The 20608-nt window shown below is 42.5% G+C and overlaps 2 protein-coding genes across 2 annotated transcripts in view; both read left to right on the top strand.

The window, feature by feature from the left end:
- Positions 1–20608, top strand: part of LOC105898332 (alpha-2-macroglobulin-like) — a 54553-nt gene that overhangs the window by 17616 nt on the left and 16329 nt on the right. The gene's annotated exons all lie outside the window — the stretch shown is intronic.
- On the top strand, positions 718–19254 carry LOC105898324 (alpha-2-macroglobulin-like). The gene is made up of 34 exons (XM_031583602.1): positions 718–858; positions 1941–2121; positions 3091–3250; positions 3389–3441; positions 3660–3680; positions 3805–3976; positions 5207–5291; positions 5512–5638; positions 7581–7701; positions 8917–9026; positions 9284–9457; positions 10747–10977; positions 11069–11281; positions 11487–11636; positions 11855–11998; positions 12327–12414; positions 13343–13475; positions 13630–13855; positions 14140–14266; positions 14375–14496; positions 14752–14803; positions 14955–15038; positions 15136–15312; positions 16214–16289; positions 16567–16723; positions 16822–16896; positions 17075–17225; positions 17318–17508; positions 17619–17834; positions 17935–18068; positions 18304–18394; positions 18474–18542; positions 18662–18767; positions 19065–19254. The coding sequence occupies exons 1-34, from the start codon at positions 776–778 to the stop codon at positions 19103–19105; spliced, it is 4341 nt and encodes a 1446-aa protein (XP_031439462.1). The 5' UTR covers positions 718–775; the 3' UTR covers positions 19106–19254.

The following is a 20608-nucleotide window of genomic DNA, read 5'->3' as shown; positions in this document are numbered from 1 at the left end:
AGTTATTGAGCATTATTTAAATAAATCAAGATACCAGAATGTCCCAGAAGACATACCCTCAGCTGCTGCGTGAGGCTGCATCCTTAATTGAAGAGGCCCTCAACTCGTCTACTACTACTAGTATTTCTAGTAGTAATAGTCAGTGGCGGCTGGTGATTTGTTACTCCCTCTGGTCTTTGCAGACCGTTTACTTACATGCATAAAAAGCTCTAAAGGGAAGCTCTATAACACACTGAAGGGAAGCTCTATAACACACTGAAGGGAAGCTCTATAACACACTGAAGGGAAGCTCTATAACACACTCAAGGGAAGCTCTATAACACACTGAAGGGAAGCTCTATAACACACTGAAGGGAAGCTCTATAACACACTAAAGGGAAGCTCTATAACACACTGAAGTGAAGCTCTATAACCAGGGAAGCTCTATAACACACTAAAGGGAAGCTCTATAACACACTCAAGGAAAGGGTCTAGAGAAGCATAATAGGTCCTATAACAGTAAAAGAAACAGCACAGCCGAATTATACAGTACCAAGATGAACCTCTTCAGTAAAAGTCAAAGGTCATATTGACATGATGACTTGCCAAAAAAACATGCCAGTAGTGTGACTGCAAGTTAATCATTGGGCTGTGTGTGTGTGTGTGTCTGTGTCTGTGTGTGTGTGTGTGTGTGTGTGTGTGTGTGATTGATTTCATCAGCCTGTTGGTATAAAAGTGTGTTTAGTGCAGAGCAGCAGCACTGTTGTGTGAGCCTCTCCTCTGCAGGCTCAGAAGAATGGCCCTCATCAGGATCCTGATTGCTGGGGGGCTGCTGAGCTGCCTCTACTCTCTCTGCTCCTCCACAGGAACACACAAGCCGTGAGTACAGCCTTCAGCACACAGCTCAGTCCTCTCGCATGTTATTTAGTCTTGTGCACTTTGTTGTGTTTACAATTCACAATTCATTCCTCCTTGTATATACTTTCTTAGACTTCTTAGACCGTTGTGCTGTTGTGTTGTTTTGTGTTGTGATGTATATTTTGTGTAAGTACACTGAGAGCCACTTTACCCGGAGTCAAATTCCTTGTTTGTGCAAACTTACTTGGCCAATAAACGTGATTCTGATTCTGATTAAAGACATGCAACACGCAGGCCCAAGAATTGGTATGTGGGTTAAAGAAATGGCCTCAAACATGTCAATGGAAAAGATAACGTATATTGTTAGACGTAAACTAAATGTTTTTGATAATATCTGGGGACCTTTTAGGTACTTCTTAAGGCATAGTACTAATGTTGGTAACTTGCTTCAGCAAGAACAGGCTCTGGGGGAGTAGGACAACTATCTGATTATGTACATTGACTAGTAGGAAAAACAACAACAAAAACACCCTTTATTTAGTTTGTAAAGTATACTTTTATGTTTCTTTTTATTTTCTTTTTATTATCTGTTTTTAATGTAACTATTATTTAGTTAATCTATTATTATGGGTGGGGGAACAGGGTGAAAATGTTTGCTGTGTATTGTTCTGTTGTTATTCAATTTGATGTGACTTGCAAACTGAAAAACAATAAATACATTGTTTAAAAAAAAAAGACATGCAACACGTAATACAGAACTGTCCGTGTGTACCGGACATTGTACATCTTCTCAAAGATTTAATTTGGATTCCGTATGGATGCTGCTTTTATAAGGTTCACTCTCATAGTGTTAATTAAGAGTTAATATATGAAGAGTAATGGCAGGTCATTAATAATGTTACTGTTGCTACTACTGTTACTAAGTCTTGCACTCACTGAAAGTATGAGCGTCATACAAGCATGACTCAAAAACATGATCAAAAACATGATCAAAAACATGACCAAAAACATGACCTTCGGTGTTTAGTAACTCTGAATGAATGGGGGGGAAAACTTTCCAACTAATTAAGGAAGACTGTCTAATGCATTCCTTCTCTCTCTAGGTCTTTCATGGTGACCTTTCCTGCCCTGATAAGGTCAGAGTCAGAAGCCCAACTCTGTGCCAGCCTCCTCTGTCCAAATGAGACTCTGCTCATGTCCATATATCTGACTAATGGAGACGAGAAGAAGCTTCTTCACCAGGAAACATCAGACAAGGACTTTCACCGCTGTTTCCGATTCCAGGTCAGTAGGTCACCTCTGTGGCAGATGCCACTGCAATATTGTGATTTCTGACTGACTAATGTTCAAACTGTTTCAAAACTTGCAGTTACACACAGAATTAGACAGTGGGGGGGGGGGGCATACATTCAAGCCTGGTGTCTACTCACAGTACAGTGACTCCTCTCTGTAGCGAAGAGGACACTCTTTCCCACCAAGCAGCAGTTACCTACTCCAGTATATCAGGTAGTGCCCCATTGTGTACTAAATATGTCATGCAGTTGTGTCATTGCCCCATTGTGTACTAAATATGTCATGCAGTTGTGTGATTGCTTTGCCACTGTTCTAGGTCCGAGTCTCCTGTTGGTGTGAAGTTAACAGGTTAAGTTAACAGGCTCCTTTGGTAGATAAAGGTTCTCCTGTTGGTGTGAAGTTAACAGGCTCCTTTGGTAGATAAAGATTCTCCTGTTGGTGTGAAGTTAACAGGCTCCTTTGGTAGATAAAGACTCTCCTGTTGGTGTGAAGTTAACAGGCTCCTTTGGTAGATAAAGATTCTCCTGTTGGTGTGAAGTTAACAGGTTAAGTTAACAGGCTCCTTTGGTCCTGTTGGTGTGAAGAGTTAACAGGTTAAGTTAACAGGCTCCTTTGGTAGATAAAAACTCTCCTGTTGGTATGAAGTTAACAGGTTAAGTTAACAGGCTCCTTTGGTAGATAAAGACTCTCCTGTTGGTGTTAAGTTAACAGGTTAAGTTAACAAGCTCCTTTGGTCCTGTTGGTGTGAAGAGTTAACAGGTTAAGTTAACAGGCTCCTTTGGTAGATAAAGACTGTGCACAAGATCCTGACCTCTGACTCCAAGATTACCGTGTGACCCATTTGGAATAAATGTTATGAAATGAGCAGTTGATTGCGCCGCCCCCCTTCTGCTTGTGTGCAGTGCTGTGGTCACTGTACCTGGTGTTGCTAACGCTAGTGTGTACTCTGCTCTTTAACAGGCCCCTTCGGTAAATAAACACTCTGTGCAGAAGATCAAAGTGGAGGTCAAAGGGCAAACATCTCACTGGACTTCAGAGAGTCTGGTTAAGTTCATCCCTGAACCTGCTCCCATCACCTTCATCCAGACAGATAGACCCATATACAGTCCAGGCCAAACAGGTACGTCTCCAAGCCGCACACTGACACACAATACCAGTCATTGTGCTTCACTACTGATACAAAGCTGATTGATCTTTTCATCACACCAGTCACATTTACATCAGTTACATCTCCCTGTTTAACTGAACCTTCCCACAGTGCACTTCAGAGTGGTCACCATGGACACCAGTTTCATTCCGCTCGATCAGACCGTAAGTCCTCAGAGTATTTCATGATTTTGAAACCTGTTGAATCATGGAGTTTACGCAGTGAGCCTTTAACCTTTAAACTTTATGTAGTGTACCTTTAAGCAAATAGATGTATAAAGGCCTCATCGAAAAGTGATCTTGTAGGTTAACAGTCGTGCAGCTATACCGCCAGGCCGTCATGTCTTCCTTCACCATATTGACCTCCTCTCTTGCTTCCACAGTACCACACGGTGTCACTGACCGTAAGTCCACACTCCAATTCATCAGTATAGTTTCTTCAGGAAATAAATCAGGATAAATAACATCAGTCATTACTGGTTCAGTTAGTAAACCTGCTCCTGTCTTTAAACTGCTGTCTTTAAACAGGACAGCCGTGGCAACACCATTGGCCAGTGGCTTAATGTGACGTCACGGGGCAAGATAGTGCAGCTCTCTCACGTCTTAAACCCTGAGGCGTCCCAGGGCCACTACAAGCTGCTGGCCCACACACACACACACCTCCGCCAACCACTGCAGGGGTTCCAGGTGCACAAATATGGTAAGTTTGTTCTACAGAGAGGTTGGTTTAAAATGCATATATACAAATGTGACAAAAATGTAAAGAATTTGCTTGTTGCTTGTGTATTTCATTAAGCCATTTACATTATTGTATATTAACCTGGATTCTAGGAATTTACATTATTGTATATCACCCTGTTGGGTATATTAACCTGTTTATTATTCTGAGACTTTTGCGTATATCAGCTGCTCTTTCATGAAAGCATCTTGTCCATATTTTAATTAATACTCCAAATAACTCATGAAAGCACCTTGTCCATATTTTAATTAATACCCCTAATACCTCATGAAAGCATCTTGTCCATATTTTAATTAATACTCCAAATAACTCATGAAAGCACCTTGTCCATATTTTAATTAATACCCCTAATACCTCATGAAAGCACCTTGTCCATATTTTAACTAATACTCCAAATACCTCATGAAAGCACCTTGTCCATATTTTAACTAATACCCCTAATACCTCATGAAAGCACCTTGTCCATATTTTAACTAATACTCCAAATACCTCATGAAAGCACCTGCTCCATATTTTCATTGATACTCCAAAAGGCTCATCATTCAGTGGGTGGGTTGGGGGTTGAATGGGGTCCTGTATATAGCAGCCATTTTTTTAGGTGTAAAATACAGAAAATACAAAAGACAAATCGTTGTGTGTCATTTCAGGTGTTGTTCATTACTGAGTGTGATTTGAGGGGTTTGATGTTCATTACTGAGTGTGATTTGAGGTGTTGTTCATTACTGAGTGTGATTTGAGGTGTTGTTCATTACTGAGTGTGATTTGAGGGGTTCGATATTCATTTCTGAGTGTGATTTGAGGTGTTGTTCATTGCTGAGTGTAATTTGAGGTGTTGTTCATTACTGAGTGTGATTTGAGGTGTTGTTCATTTCTGAGTGTGATTTGAGGTGTTTGATGTTCATTACTGAGTGTGATTTGAGGTGTTGTTCATTACTGAGTGTAATTTGAGGTGTTGTTCATTACTGAGTGTGATTTGAGGTGTTGTTCATTTCTGAGTGTGATTTGAGGTGTTTCATGTCTAATAGTGGGTGTGATTTGAGGTGTTTGATGTGTAATAGTAATTGTGATTTGAGGTGTTTGATGTTCATTACTGAGTGTGATTTGAGGTGTTTGATGTTCATTACTGAGTGTGATTTGAGGTGTTTCATGTCTAATAGCAAGTGTTACTGTGTCCTCTGTGTCCCGTGTCAGTTTTGCCCAAGTTTGGCGTGACAACTAAGGTCCCAGAGAAGATCAGTGTTGGAGCAGAAGAAGTCACACTAGAAGTGTGTGCAAAGTAAGTTTGATGATGTCTTTGTGTTCATTGTGAAACAACAGTGTCATTGAACTAATTACTCTGTTGATGGTTAACATTAAATAACGTCCACTGACAAACATGCTGTGTAGGGATATCCAGGTGTTTTATCAATGCTAGCATCCACTAATATGTGTTGAGATGTCAGCGCACTGCTGTGGCGGTGTAAGCTGCCTGTTCAATCTAACTCTGTTCTCCTCAGATACACATTTGGCCAGCCGGTGCCGGGGATGGCCTCAATGTCATTGTGCCGAGATGCTGATACAATGGACAATATTGAAGATGGTGATCATCGTGCAGAAGGCATCTGTCTCACGGACTCAACTGAAGTAAGGACTTTCAACACACCAGAAAAGAAAGACCCAAAATAAGAACTATACCTTTAATCCAGTCCTTTGATTTCACAGTTTGTGCCAACATAATATAATAATTAGGGCTGTCAATCGACTAAAAAAATTAACTAATTAATCGCACATTTTAATCGCGATTAATCGCGATTAAAAGTTTTTTTTCTTCTTAAGACTAAATCTTATAAATTAACGAGTAATCACTTCATACAGCGTGTATTTTAGACACTGTTGTTTAATTGTATTTTTTTTTTAAACACAATGGTGCCCCTCGACGGTAAATCGTAAGAATTTCCCCTGAAACAATTCCAATCACCTCAATCAGCCCACTGTCCTGATGGGCCGACAGTCACCGGCAACCGAAATGGCAACCTTTTCACGGACTGGTCTAGTTATTTTCCTAGAGAAGTCATGGCGTGTGGGTTGGCGATCATCTCACCTGGGACTGCTTTCTGTCGGGTGCTTTTCATTAAGGTGATAACTTCAAGACGAGCTGCTTCTGTGATAGCTAAATTCAGCTTGACAAATGCTACATACAACTTTAGTTTTGTCGATTGTTCCGTCATTTTGGCTCTTAAACAGAGACTTTCCACCCAACAATCCCTCAGCTCTCTCCATCTTCAAATACCGCAGTGGTTCTCAAACTTTTTCTGTCGATCCCCACTTTGAACAAGGGGGGCTATTCAAGCCCCACCTGTCCCTCATCGCTCCCATAAAATGGTAGGCCAAGCCCCCTACTTACAGGCTACATTGTCCGAGGGGACACAGGTTCAAGTCTGGCCTGATGTAATTTCCCAATCCTTTCTCCGCCTCGCTTCCTGTCATAACTTCATGTCCTATCCAAATAAAGGCATTTAAAAACTTTTTTTTTTTTTTTTTTTTTTAAAGTTGCGTTAATTGCGTTAAAATATTTTATTGCGTTAATCGCGGCCGCATTAATCGCATAGATTAACGCGTTAACGCTGACAGCCCTAATAATAATCAAGGAGAACAGCGGTACAAAAAATAACTACAAACATTTGAGGGCATTTGAATAGATTTGAAATGCTGGTGTAGACATTAGACCTCTGTGTACATGAGACCAATCAGGAAAGACCAAAACACACCGTCTGAGAGCTGGGGTGTGTGACGGGCGGGTCATCTTCAGTAGTGTGTGTGACGGTGGGTCATCTTCAGTAGTGTGTGTGACGGTGGGTCATCTTCAGTAGTGTGTGTGACGGTGGGTCATCTTCAGTAGTGTGTGTGTGTGACGGGTGGGTCATCCTCAGTAGTGTGTGTGATGGTGGGTCATCTTCAGTAGTGTGTGTGACGGGCGGGTCATCTTCAGTAGTGTGTGTGTGAGCTGGGGTGTGTGACGGGTGGGTCATCCTCAGTAGTGTGTGTGACGGGTGGGTCATCTTCAGTAGTGTGTGTGTGAGCTGGGGTGTGTGACGGGTGGGTCATCCTCAGTAGTGTGTGTGACGGGTGGGTCATCTTCAGTAGTGTGTGTGTGAGCTGGGGTGTGTGACGGGTGGGTCATCTTCAGTAGTGTGTGTGTGAGCTGGGGTGTGTGACGGGTGGGTCATCCTCAGTAGTGTGTGTGACGGGTGGGTCATCTTCAGTAGTGTGTGTGTGAGCTGGGGTGTGTGACGGGTGGGTCATCCTCAGTAGTGTGTGTGACGGGTGGGTCATCTTCAGTAGTGTGTGTGTGAGCTGGGGTGTGTGACGGGTGGGTCATCTTCAGTAGTGTGTGTGTGAGCTGGGGTGTGTGACGGGTGGGTCATCTTCAGTGTGTGTGTGTGACGGCGGGTCATCTCCAGTAGTGTGTGTGTGACGGCAGGTCATCTTCAGTAGTGTGTGTGTGTGACGGCAGGTCATCTTCAGTAGTGTGTGTGTGACGGGCGGGTCATCTTCAGTAGTGTGTGTGTCTCTCTGATCTATGCAGATGAACAGCTCTGGGTGTGCCTCCTTCACTGCACGTGTGGCTGAACTTACACAAGCTTCCTTTGCAATGAAACTGAGGGACATTCTTACTTTCAACGTCACTGTGGCTGAAGAAGGAACAGGTGAGTCTATGTGGGCTATATATGGTGTATGTTTATATATATGCTGTATGTTTATATTATGCTGGATGTTTATATATATGCTGTATGTTTATATATAGTCTGTATGTTTATATTATGCTGTATGTTTATATATATGCTGTATGTTTATATATATGCTGTATGTTTATATATATGTTGTATGTTTATATATATGCTGTATGTTTATATATATGTTGTATGTTTATATATATGCTGTATGTTTATATACATGCTGTATGTTCATATTATGCTGTATGTTTATATATATGCTGTATGTTTATATATAGTCTGTATGTTTATATATATGCTGTATGTTTATATATAGTCTGTATGTTTATATATATGCTGTATGTTTATATATATGCTGTATGTTTGTATATAGTCTGTATGTTTATATATATGCTGTATGTTTATATATATTCTGCATGTTATGACTAGAGCTCAGTGTAGGTTATATATATATATATATATATATATATATATATATATATGTTCGGCGTGGAGACCCCCTCTCAGCTGGTGCTCAGAGAAAGGCCTACCTTATTGCAGGCTTTGTAGGTATTTATACCATTTAGTCAGGTAGAATACAATAGGGGAGGGGATGACCACACCCTTTAGGTGAGAGGAAGGGGGAGACAGTGGGGTCACCTATGGCGGAGGGGGGTGATAACAGGGGGCAAAGGGTTATAGCAGGAAGGAGACTCTGGGGGGGGGGGGGTTCACATGCCATTTGTTTAGGTCTCAGTGAGACAGACAGACTATACATCCAAGATTACAAGTTACATATACAAAATAAGGCTACACTTATTTAATGTCTTACAACAACAGAATAGCAATATTTCCAGTTCCATCAGTCCCCCATATGAGCCTTTATATGCTCACACAATAACCACCATGCAACAACCAATCAGAGCAGGAAACATCAATATATGTTACAGATACAAATGATACAGAATAACAGTAGAATAGCTATTTTGCAGTTCCATCAATATGTATTTGTATGTGTGTGTGTCTATATGTATACTGAACTGATGTGCCTTATGGACATTTGATTCGCTCCCACTCAATACCAGAATACACACAAAGTGTATTTTATGGCATGTATGTGGAGCATAGTTAGTTCTTCATCCATATGTGTATATTATATAGTAAACAAAGGGGCTGCTGGGTAACTGTGTGTCTGACTTTGTCCTTTAGGTATCAGTAGGTCAAAAGAAGATTCTGTTTTCATAGACTACTCCCTTGGGAAAGTCGTGTTTGATGAAATACTGACACGTATTGAGGAAGGGGCAGTGATGAAGGGCAAGGTGAGTCCACCCACCAATCAGATCACACTATAAACACGATCAAGCCAATCAGATCAAACTATAAACACGATCAAGCCAATCAGATCACACTATAAACACGATCAAGCCAATCAGATCAAACGATAAACCCGATCAAGCCAATCAGATCAAACTATAAACACGATCAGATCCAACTATTACATGAAACAAAAACAAATGGAAAAAGGCGACTTTCTGGTTCTACTCTCGCACATGTCTTGTTTTTACTCTGTTAACAGGTGAGAGCGACGCATTACAACGGAACAGGAACCGCCCACAAGACTGTCCATCTGCTGATGCGCCGAACCCCCGACTGGGAGTCAGTGGTGCTGCAGAACCTGACCACAGACTCTGCTGGACTGGCCCAGTTCTCTCTCAACACGGCTCCTTTCCCCGGGGACTTTGACATCATCGTAAGTTGTCTTTTAGAGTCCATTTACACCTTAGCCACCTTACCTGATCTCACCTGATCCGTGGACACTCTGTTGTAGCATATTGCTATATAAATGCTATATATGTTGAAGCATATTGCTATATAAATGCTATATATGCTGTAGCATATTGCTATATAAATGCTATATATGTTGTAGCATATCGCTATATAAATGCTATATATGTTGTAGCATATTGCTATATATGTTGTAGTATATTGCTATATAAATGCTATATATGTTGTACCATATTGCTATATAAATGCTATATATGTTGTAGCATATTGCTATATAAATGCTATATATGTTGTAGCATATTGCTATATAAATGCTATATATGTTGTAGCATATTGCTAAATGCTATATAATATTGTTTCATTCCTGTAAGCATGCAGTGCCCTGCTAAGCTAAAGCCAATGCTTAATCAATCAGTATTGATCAGCTCATAGTTCACCTGTACAAACCACCCATGCCAAACATTTACTGGTTACAACCGGGTAACTCCATAATCTTTGTCCCCACAGTCAATACAATACAATACCTTCTTCACATGATGTTTACCTTTAGATCTTCCAAGAGTGACATCAAAACATTATCTCTATCAATACATTTTTAGATGAATCCTTAAATCTGAAGCACAATGCTTGAATACCAATTAACTAATGATTAATTAATCATTAATGAGTAATTACTTAACTCATAACTAATACTTATGTCTTTACAACCACCTGGCATCACATCAGAGTGGCCACAGTGCCTCTTGATAATTTGACAGAATGTTCTACATGTTTTTCTCCATCCCAATGACATAGACAGACACAGCTGTACCAATGGCATAGATATAGTATGTGGGCCTTTAGCACTCGGCTAACCCAATGCTAACTCTAATTTTAAATGGGGCTTTAGCACTCGGCTAACCCCATGCTAACTCTCATTTTAAATGGGGCTTTAGCACTCGGCTAACCCAATGTTAGCTCTTATTTTAAATGTGGCTTTAGCACTCGGCTAACCCAAGGCTAGCTCTTATTTTAAATGGGGCTTTAGCAATCGGCTAACCCAATGCTAACTCTCATTTTAAATGTGGCTTTAGCACTCGGCTAACCCAATGCTAGCTGTCATTTTAGATGGGGCTTTAGCACTTGGGTAGTCCAATGCAAGTCACGGGGTAGATAAAAGAAATCACAATAGACAGTCACTGTACCCATGATAACATGCTGTTGACAATATTTCCTCTTCAAGCTGAGACTAATCACACTCATCCTGTTTTCTAGGCAAGCCCCTCTCTAGAAAACCATGTGTCGTATCGTACCCCATACTATGACTCGGAGTCTAAGTCTGTCTTCAGACTGAGACCTGCATCTTCACACACAGCTACATCCAGCTCTGTGACCATAAAGGCTATAGATGAGCCTCTTCAGTGTGACAAAGACACACCCATCAGCATTAAGTACACCTTCACTGGGGAGACATTCAACACAGACTCTGTGGATATCATTTATATGGTACGTGGATCACAGATTACATTATGGCCATCTAAAATCATTAAAGCAACTGCTGTGGTAAGACGATGTTGAGTTTCCTTGTGTGTTGCAGGTTTTATCCAAAGGAGAGATTGTTCACCATGGCTTCACTAAGGCTTCAGTGAAGGGTTCCCAACCGGTCATTATGGGTGAGGTGTCCTTCAAGCTGCCTGTCAGTACTGGGATGGCCCCCTCAGTGCAGGTTCTGGCCTACTGTGTCTTACCCAGTGAGACGGTCCTGGCTGAGAGCAGAACCTTCTCAACTGAGAAGTGCTTCAGAAACAAGGTACCGCACCACAGCGTGAGGGGGGCGTGTTCTCCTTCTCTCCTCTGGTGCACCACAGTCTCACTCACTGCCTTTGCTTTGCTGTGAACTGATTAGTATCAGTCTGAAATGACAGTGATCGTCAATGATATTGGTCTTCAAAAAATCTGATTACTTTGCTGATTCTTTCAGCAAGTCCGTTCCTGACTTGTGTTCTGCACTGCAGGTGTCGCTGCAGTTCTCGCCCCCTAAAGCGGTTCCTGGAGAGAAGAGCTCCCTGCAGCTGTCAGCTCAGCCTGGCTCTCTGTGTGGCCTCAGTGCTGTGGATCAGAGCGTCTTAATCCTGGAACCAGGGAAGCGCCTAAATACCGAGAAGGTTAAGAGTCCATGAATAACATAACACACACAGACGACACCGTTTGATTCACACCTTCACACCTAAAAACAAAATGATTTGGTCGAAATGATTCTGATCCTGGATGATATGAACACATGTCACATCGGGTGGTATATTTTAAACACATGTCACATGGGGTGGCATTGTAATGAATTATCTGGTCATTGTGTCACATGGCCTTTATGATGTGGCTGCAGATCTTTGGGCTGCTCCCTGTCTTGGAGTCTCGAGTGAGTTACGACGTGGAGGATCCGGTGACGTGCCTTCCTGTGAGGCCCCGGCGGGACGTCATGCCTGACCATTCTATTGGCTCACAGGATGGGCCAATAGCAGCTTTCAAGGTAATCAAATAAATGCTGGTTGTCATAGTTAACAGCGCTGGTTCGTATTTTTTTTCTTTTTATTCAATTTAATGCATCTTACAGACAAGTGAAAATCATCAAATCCTTAGGCCAGCAGTAACAGACTATATATGTATATATATACATATATATTCAGTAGTATTCTAGCCCTATATATATATATTCAGTAGTATTCTAACCCTATATATAGAGTATATTCCATTATGTCTGAAAGGCTTTGTGGTACTGCCCTGTTTTGTCTAAATACATTGTGAAACCAATTTGCTGTAATGATGAATGCATGTGAAGCTAACTCTGTGTCCTTCAGAGCCTGGGACTGAAGACTATAACCAACCTGGCCATGAGGACTCCTGACTGCGTTCTCTATAAGGGAGTGACGTACCGAAGGCGATATGGTAAATAAGGTCGAATGACTGTGTACTCTATAAGAGTGTGACGTACCGAAGGCGATATGGTAAATAAGGTCGAATGACTGTGTACTCTATAAGGATGTACCGAAGACGATATGGTAAATGAGGTTGAATGACTGCATACTCTATAAAGACGTACCGAAGACGATATGGTAAATAAGGTTGAATGACTGCATACTCTATAAGGCAGGGATGTACCGAAGGCGATATGGTAAATAAGGTCGAATGACTGTGTACTCTCTAAGGACGTACCGAAGACGATATGGTAAATAAGGTCGAATTACTGCGTACTCTATAAGGGAGTGACGTATCGAAGGCGATATGGTAAATAAGGTCGAATGACTGCGTACTCTATAAGGATGTACCGAAGGCGATATGGTAAATAAGGTCGAATGACTGTGTACTCTATAAGGACGTACCGAAGGCGATATGGTAAATAAGGTCGAATGACTGTGTACTCTATAAGGACGTACCGAAGGCTATATGGTAAATAAGGTCGAATGACTGCGTACTCTATAAGGACGTACCGAAGGCGATATGGTAAATAAGGTCGAATGACTGCGTACTCTATAAGGGACTGACGTACCAAGGCGATATGGTAAATAAGGTCGAATGACTGTGTACTCTATAAGGACGTACCGAAGACGATATGGTAAATAAGGTCGAATGACTGCGTACTCTATAAGGGAGTGACGTATCGAAGGCGATATGGTAAATAAGGTCGAATGACTGTGTACTCTATAAGGATATACCGAAGACGATATGGTAAATAAGGTTGAATTTCAGTCCCTCTTTAAAAGAGGATGGGGAAGGATTCATTTTACCACTGCGCATGACCGGGGCCTAACCTTGACCCTGACCCTAACCCTAACCCGAACCATAAGGTCATCAGAGGCTTGTGTGTTTTTTGAAGGTATCTATGAAATGGAATATGATTCTGTGGATGCTTTGGATTCTGCACCTAAATCTTTGCTTGAAGACACTCCGGTGCAGACGGTTCGTAAGTTGTTTCCAGAGACTTGGATCTGGGACCTGGCTGAGGTGGGGTGAGTGGCCATGAACCCTTTAATGTCACCATCCATCCCATAATATACACATAACAGGCCAATAACCTTCAGGGAGTAAGCCTATCTCTCTCATGCTATGTCTGCTACAGACCTCTCATGCATAGGCTTGCTCTGACCTGTGGTCTCTTCACAGAGAGTCTGGAGAAACACAAGTCCCTCTCACTGTCCCTGACACCATCACCACCTGGGAGACTGAGGCTTTCTGCCTGTCCCCCCAGGGCTTTGGTCTGGCCCCACCAGTTCAGCTCACAGTTTTCCAGCCCTTCTTCCTGGAGCTCTCCCTGCCATACTCCATCATCCGTGGAGAGACCTTTGAGCTCAAAGCAACGGTTTTTAACTACCTGCCAAAGTGCATCATGGTATGACACTGAACCATATTCTGAGCATAAAATGGATCTTGTTACACTGAAATCAGATTATCAGAAATTGCCTGGATAATTCCATGCATTCATGTTCATAACTATCAGTAGACTGCACCTTTTGGCAGCTGATTGAATGCTAGTGTATGTTGTAAGCTAAAGCTAAAGCTGATTGAATGCTAGTGTTTGTTGTAAGCTAAAGCTGATTGAATGCTAGTGTATGTTGTAAGCAGATCCCTCACTGTGGCTTTGAGTGTGTGTTAAACATGAACCCTCTCTGGTAGGTTACAGTGACTCCAGCCCCTTCATCAGACTTCACTCTGACCCCCTCCTCTGGTGGCCAGTACTCCTCCTGTCTGTGTGCAAATGGCAGGACGACCTTCAAATGGACACTGGTGCCCTCTGTACTCGGTGAGTGTACACACTGCAGGAGCCTGTAGAGTTAAAGGACAAGTGGGTAACTTTAATAGACACTAATGCAGCTGAGCTGAATGTAACATGGGGAAACTTGCCTTGCAGGAGAGGTGCCGGTGACTGTGAGTGCTGCAGCTGAGCAGTCCCAGACTGGGTGTGGCAATGAGGTGGTGACTGTCCCAGAGAGAGGTCGCATAGACACAGTCACACGCCCGCTCAGGGTGAAGGTAGGCATGCAATGAATCCTGATCTAATATTGCATTCTCCAGAAGACCGTACCGTATCACAGTAGAGGATTTGTAGAATGTTCAGAGAGTCTCTAGAGCTGACATCTCTCCAATCTTAAGAGAAGTGCCTTTTCTGTTACACAGAGTACACCTTAAGCCCAAGAAATGGGAAATGATTAACATCCTGAGGTGCACAGACCCCTCAGCACACACACACACACACACTTGTAACGTCTCTAACGTTTCTCTTCTAAGGCTGAAGGAACCGAGAAGACTGAAAGTTTCAGTTGGCTCTTATGTCCAAAGGGTGAATTTCTATCTCCTCTTCATTTAGTTCCTTGTCTCTGTATCCATAGTTTATGAATATATTAGATTACTGTTTTCTAACAAGCAACATCCATATGTAACATTCATATTGCCTGTGTGGCCTGAAGCTCAGTTTCATGTTGTTCCCACAGGGGGCGCTCTAACAGAGGAGGTGGAGCTGAAACTCCCGTGGAATATAGTGAGGGGATCATCCAGAGCTTCAGTTTCTGTGCTGGGTACATCTTCATATAAGCAATCTAAGTAATAATGGTACTCATTCAGTAACTAAGGCATATCTTGTTATCTGTTTATGATGTACATTTTGTCTTGTAGGAGACGTCCTGGGTCGCGCTCTGAAGAACATTGACAGTCTCCTGAAGATGCCATATGGTTGTGGGGAGCAAAATATGGCCATCCTCTCCCCAAATATCTACATTCTGCAGTACCTACAGAACACTAACCAGCTCACTGCAGACATCAGGGAGAGGGCCACCAATTTTCTCAAGAGCGGTGGGAGTTTAATTTGCTTTTGTGAAAAGCGACTTATAGTGCAGATACAATCTACAAGTTCACGTTTGTGGTATTAGCACACCATCTTTTTTCCACCTCATGAAGTGACTTGGATTGGTTATAAACTCCATTGTCCAAATTACATTTCCCCTTCTCTTTGGTTGAACTGGATTGGATGGGGGTAAGGTCTGCACAATTAACCGCTAATCCTTCCAGCCATTAGCCACTACTACTAGCCGTTACTGTTAACCACTAGCCACTACTACTAGCCGTTACTGTTAACCATTAGCCACCACCATTAGCCACTACTACTAGCCGTTACTGTTAACCATTAGCCACTACTACTAGCCGTTACTGTTACCCATTAGCCACCACCATTAGCCACTACTACTAGCCGTTACTGTTAACCATTAGCCACTACTACTAGCCGTTACTGTTAAGCACTAGCCACTACTACTAGCCGTTACTGTAACCATTAGCCACTACTACTAGCCGTAACTGTTAACCATTAGCCACTACTACTAGCCAGTACTCTTAGCTGTTACTATTAACCATTAGTCAGTTCTATTAGTCACTCCTACTAGCCAGTACCATTAGCCACTATTACTAACAATATTAATACAACATAAAGAAATAATATTAGGTGTGTGTGTGTGTGTGTGTGTGTGTGTGTGTGTGTGTGTGTGTGTGTGAACCACCATTCACCATTCATGTGTGGGTGTGATGGTGACTGACTGCAAAGCTGAAAGATGAAGATCAGGCACATGGCTCTGAGGCTCCCCCTGCTGGTTGAAATGATGCACGTCACCCCCTGGCTGTCCTCTGATGGCCATGGAGTTGAGTGTTATTATTATAATACACATTAACCACTAGGCACCAATAACGCAGTTATAATCTGCAGGATACCAGAGGCAGCTGAACTACAAGCACAGTGATGGAGGCTACAGCACGTTTGGCAGAGGGGAGGGAAACACATGGTGAGTTGATCCCAGTCAGTGCACTAAAGCCTCTGACCAGGGGAGCACAGTTAAAAATATATAACAAAGGGAACACAGGGTGAGTTAAAACATATGATGCCACCATTGGCCGAGACCTCCTCCTGCTCCAGGTCACCCTCATCTGGACGTATCGGCCTTCCTCTTATTGTTTTAAAAGCATTTAATGACCCTAGCGGTGATTAGGGGAGGCAATGAGAACATGGAGGAAATGTTGATTAACTCCATGAAGACCAGGTTGTTTCATCTTTTCCTGCAGGTTGACTGCATTTGTGTTGAGATCCTTTGGTAAAGCAAAGTCCTTAATCTACATCGATCCACAAATTATTACGGATGCAAAGACTTGGCTTGAAGGAAGACTTAGACCAGATGGCGTCTTCCATATGCAGGGGAAACTCTTCAACAACAGAATGAAGGTATCCATATGATAATACTATCTAACTAATCAACAAACGCATAATTTGGTATGAGGATGGATACTGAATTTGACATTGGGTTTGTCCTTGTCTTGTAGGGCGGTGTAAACGACAATGCAACAATAACTGCTTACATCACTGCATCGATGCTTGAGCTGAACATGTCTGTTACGGTAGGAAAATCTGTTACTCTGGTCATCTACGACAAACTACTTCAAGTCTATCAGAGGCTTCATTCAGATCCTACTTCTGTTGTGTATCTGGTTTAAGTCTGTATGGTTTCCAGTCATATTCAGAGAACTGCAACCTTGGACCAGATTATTGTACCAGACAATCTGCTTTTTACTTCAGGAAAAAACGCTGACATTTCTAAAGTCCTCGGTCAGTGACCTCTCCAACACCTACTCCACTGCTCTACTGGCCTACACCTTCAGTCTCGCTGGAGAAGAGGACCTGCGAGCTCAACTTCTGAAACACTTGGACAGTGTAGCAACCTCTGATGGTAGGAAGCATTTTATAATATGCGTGAAGAGACACAGATAACTCAACGCTTCAACCTGCTTCCTTTATCTCATGTGGCTCATGCCTTCTCAGGGAGTCTCCTGCACTGGTCTCAGTCCTCATCAGAGCGAGCTGATTCCCTGGCGGTGGAGACGAGCTCTTATGTGCTGTTAGCTGTTCTCAGTAAAACCACACTGACTGCTGCTGATTTAGGGTATGCTGCCAGGATTGTCAACTGGCTGGTGAAGCAGCAAAATCCATATGGAGGCTTCTCTTCCACACAGGTGATCCACAAACACTTCCTTTTGAAACGTGTTATTTGTGTTGCTGTGTCTGGGCTTTTGTCCAGCTTCTGTATTTGCCCACACTGAGGGTTGAGTGTGTGTTCTCTCAGGACACGGTGGTGGCACTGCAGGCTCTGGCTCTGTACGCCACCAAGGTCTTCAGCCCACATGGATCCAGCACAGTGACTGTGCAGTCAGCAGGTGGGGACAAACACCAGTTTGACGTGAACCAGCACAACACATTACTGTACCAGGAGAGGGCGCTGCAGGACGTTCCTGGGAAGTACAGCGTAGAAGTGAAGGGCTCTGCATGTGCTTCTGTGGGGGTCAGTCTGAAAGATCTCTTCTGCTTTTCTGTTCTAGACTGTTAATGATGGATATTCTGTTAGGGCTATTTATTCATGTCTAAATCCTCTTCTGTAACAGGTGGCTCTTTTCTTCAACATCCCCACTCCCACTGAGCACTCAACCTTGAGTATTAAGACTCAAGCCAAGCCTCTGACTGAGGGAGAGTGCAACAAGATCAATGGACAGGCCTTCAACTTAGACATCACAGTCCAGTACGTAACCCCATGTAGAGTTCAATCCCTACAAGTAAGATAAGTAACCACAGGAAAGGCAGAATGAAGGAAACCTCATATAGTGTCTCTTGTCTGTCTGAAACAATTGCACTGATGTCATGGGCTAACCACGCCCTAATCAGAATGTTCCGTGTTACCCGTGTAGTTCTCACATGCTGCCTGTTCTATTTAAAGATGACTTGATTGAGACAAATATTCATCCTTGCTTTTGCAGGTATGATGGACCACAGGAGAGCACCAACATGGCTATAATTGATGTGAAAATGTTATCTGGTTTCACACCTGACTCTGCCTCTGTTGAAAAGGTAAGTTGTACATCCTAAATCTGTGTTAGTCAGTGGATCATCCATCATAATGGTACTGATGAAGGTTCTGTCTTAACAGCTAGAGGGCAGCATGCTTGTGGACCGAGTCGATAAGAAAGATGACCACATCCTTGTGTACCTGTCAGAGGTGAGGAATAAACCACTAGCACTCAGAATCACTTTCCTCACAGGTTTACCTGAAATGACACACTTGTCTCTACACCTGCTCTACGTCAATCTGATGTGCTTCTACTTGTGTTGTATCAGGTTCCGAAGGGTCTACCTGTCTCCTACCACCTGACTATCCGACAGCATCTCCCAGTGAACAACCTGAAGCCAGCAGTGGTCAAGGTGTATGACTACTACCAGACCAGTAAGACTCCCTTATAAACCAGAGTTACATGTAAATACCTATGGAAGATAGTGTTGTTTGCAGCAACCTGACCATGAACTCTCTCTCTCTCTTTCTCTCACACTCTCTCTTTCTCTCTCTCTCTCTCTTTCTCTCTCCCTCACCTCTCTCTGTCTCTCTCTCTCCCTCACCTCTCTCTCTCTCCCTCTCTCTCTCTCTCTCTTTCTCTCTCCCTCGCCTCTCTCTCTATCTCTCTCCCTCTCCTGTCTCTCTCTCTCTCTCTCTCTCTTTCTCTCTCCCTCCCTCTCTCTCTCTCAGGTGACCAAGCTGAGGCAGAGTACTCCTCCCCTTGTGCATGAGAAGGTGTCCCAATGTATTGAATCTATGTGTGTGTGTGTGTGTGAACGAACTTTGTTTTGTTTATTCATCACAACAGACAGGGCTTCAAATAGAAATAATAATTTTAAAAAGTATCTGTGTGAATAAATGTGAATTTCATGATGACAAATATGTTGACAGTATTTCCTTTTTAACATATTTATTAGTGAGTTATTATTTTACTGTTAGAATTACCAGGGCTAATGTTACAGTAAAACTTAGTTTCAAATCCACATATTACTGGATAAGTGGATAAGGGGAATTTGTGGAGGAGACTTTAGTGTTTTTTGGACATCTAAAATGCTCCTAAAACATCTTGATATCTTTGAACGTTCAACACTTTATTTATGCCTTCATGTTCCCTAAGTTGTATAACTTTCTATGGCATTTATTAAGTATATTTGGTAATAATAATGATAAGCCAGGCTTCCTCAGAATTAAATGACTTGAGACATGAAAATCTGAAATGTGAAACATACTTCAATGAAACATTTCACATAATTATTTATCCATTTTGCTTGTGTACATTATATTTTTACTGTGAAAGCTTTTCAATGTCAAATCACAAGCTTTGCTTTACAGTAGGCTTGCATGTACATGAATGCTGCTGAGGGGAAGCTAAACTAGGGTCAGGCCAACGTGTTGCACCGCTCTGACTGGACTGTGGAAGAGATAAAAAGCTCTCTGTGTGTGTAGAAGATGCCCAGGAATGTTTGGCTTCCATGAAAACATGCAGTGAATTGCAAGTGGAAGGGCAAAATAATACAACCTGGGATTGTCTTTCAATTCAATTCAATTGTATTTATATAGCGCCAAAACAATACTATTGTCTCAAGAGCCCAGGGCCTTAACCCCCCAGGAGCAAGCACACACACACACACACACACACACACACACACACACACACACACACACACACACACACACACACACACACACACACTTTACAGAGCCCAGGAGCAAGCACAATGGTGGCAGGTGAAAGGCAAAACTCCCACTTAACAGGAAGAAACCTTGAAACCTTGATCAGAACCTCGGCTCATAAGGGGGGCCCATCTGCTTGGAGCAGGCTGGGTAGAGAGGCAGAGATAAGAAAGGGAGGGCTTGTGGCAGAAGGGGTCTACTCTAAACCTCTACTACCCAATATTTAAACCTCTGGAACCCAACCCAATGTTTCTTAAACCATTCTGCTCTAAACCTCTCATGCCCAATTTTACAGTTTGTTGAGAGTTGTTAGTGGACAGTGTTGAGCACTGTGTTTTCATGAAATAAATCTTTTGTTTTTTAATATATTCTACTCAAAACCTCTCTTGTGTTTTTGTTTTCTCATTGTGGAGTGCTATTTAAATCGCACTGCCCAACTGCGCCTATAGTCTATATATGTCTATGATTGCGCCCCCCCAAAAAAATAAATCACCAGCCGCCACTGGTTTTGAGTAGAATATATTCAGAATGGTTTAAGAAACATTGGGTTGGGTTCCAGA

Source organism: Clupea harengus, chromosome 17, assembly GCF_900700415.2.
Source record: "Clupea harengus chromosome 17, Ch_v2.0.2, whole genome shotgun sequence".
Lineage (NCBI taxonomy): Eukaryota > Metazoa > Chordata > Actinopteri > Clupeiformes > Clupeidae > Clupea > Clupea harengus.
The sequence above is the reverse complement of the archived record's forward strand: the minus strand, read 5'-3'. Positions and strand labels throughout refer to the sequence as shown.

Bases quoted from the DNA above. Each gene is read 5' to 3' on its own strand.
- LOC105898324 (XM_031583602.1), top strand. From the start codon at position 776: ATGGCCCTCATCAGGATCCTGATTGCTGGGGGGCTGCTGAGCTGCCTC. The intron at 5,639-7,580 runs GTAAGGACTTTC...TGATCTATGCAG, and splicing joins GTCTCACGGACTCAACTGAA to ATGAACAGCTCTGGGTGTGC. The intron at 18,395-18,473 runs GTAAGTTGTACA...CTGTCTTAACAG, and splicing joins ACTCTGCCTCTGTTGAAAAG to CTAGAGGGCAGCATGCTTGT.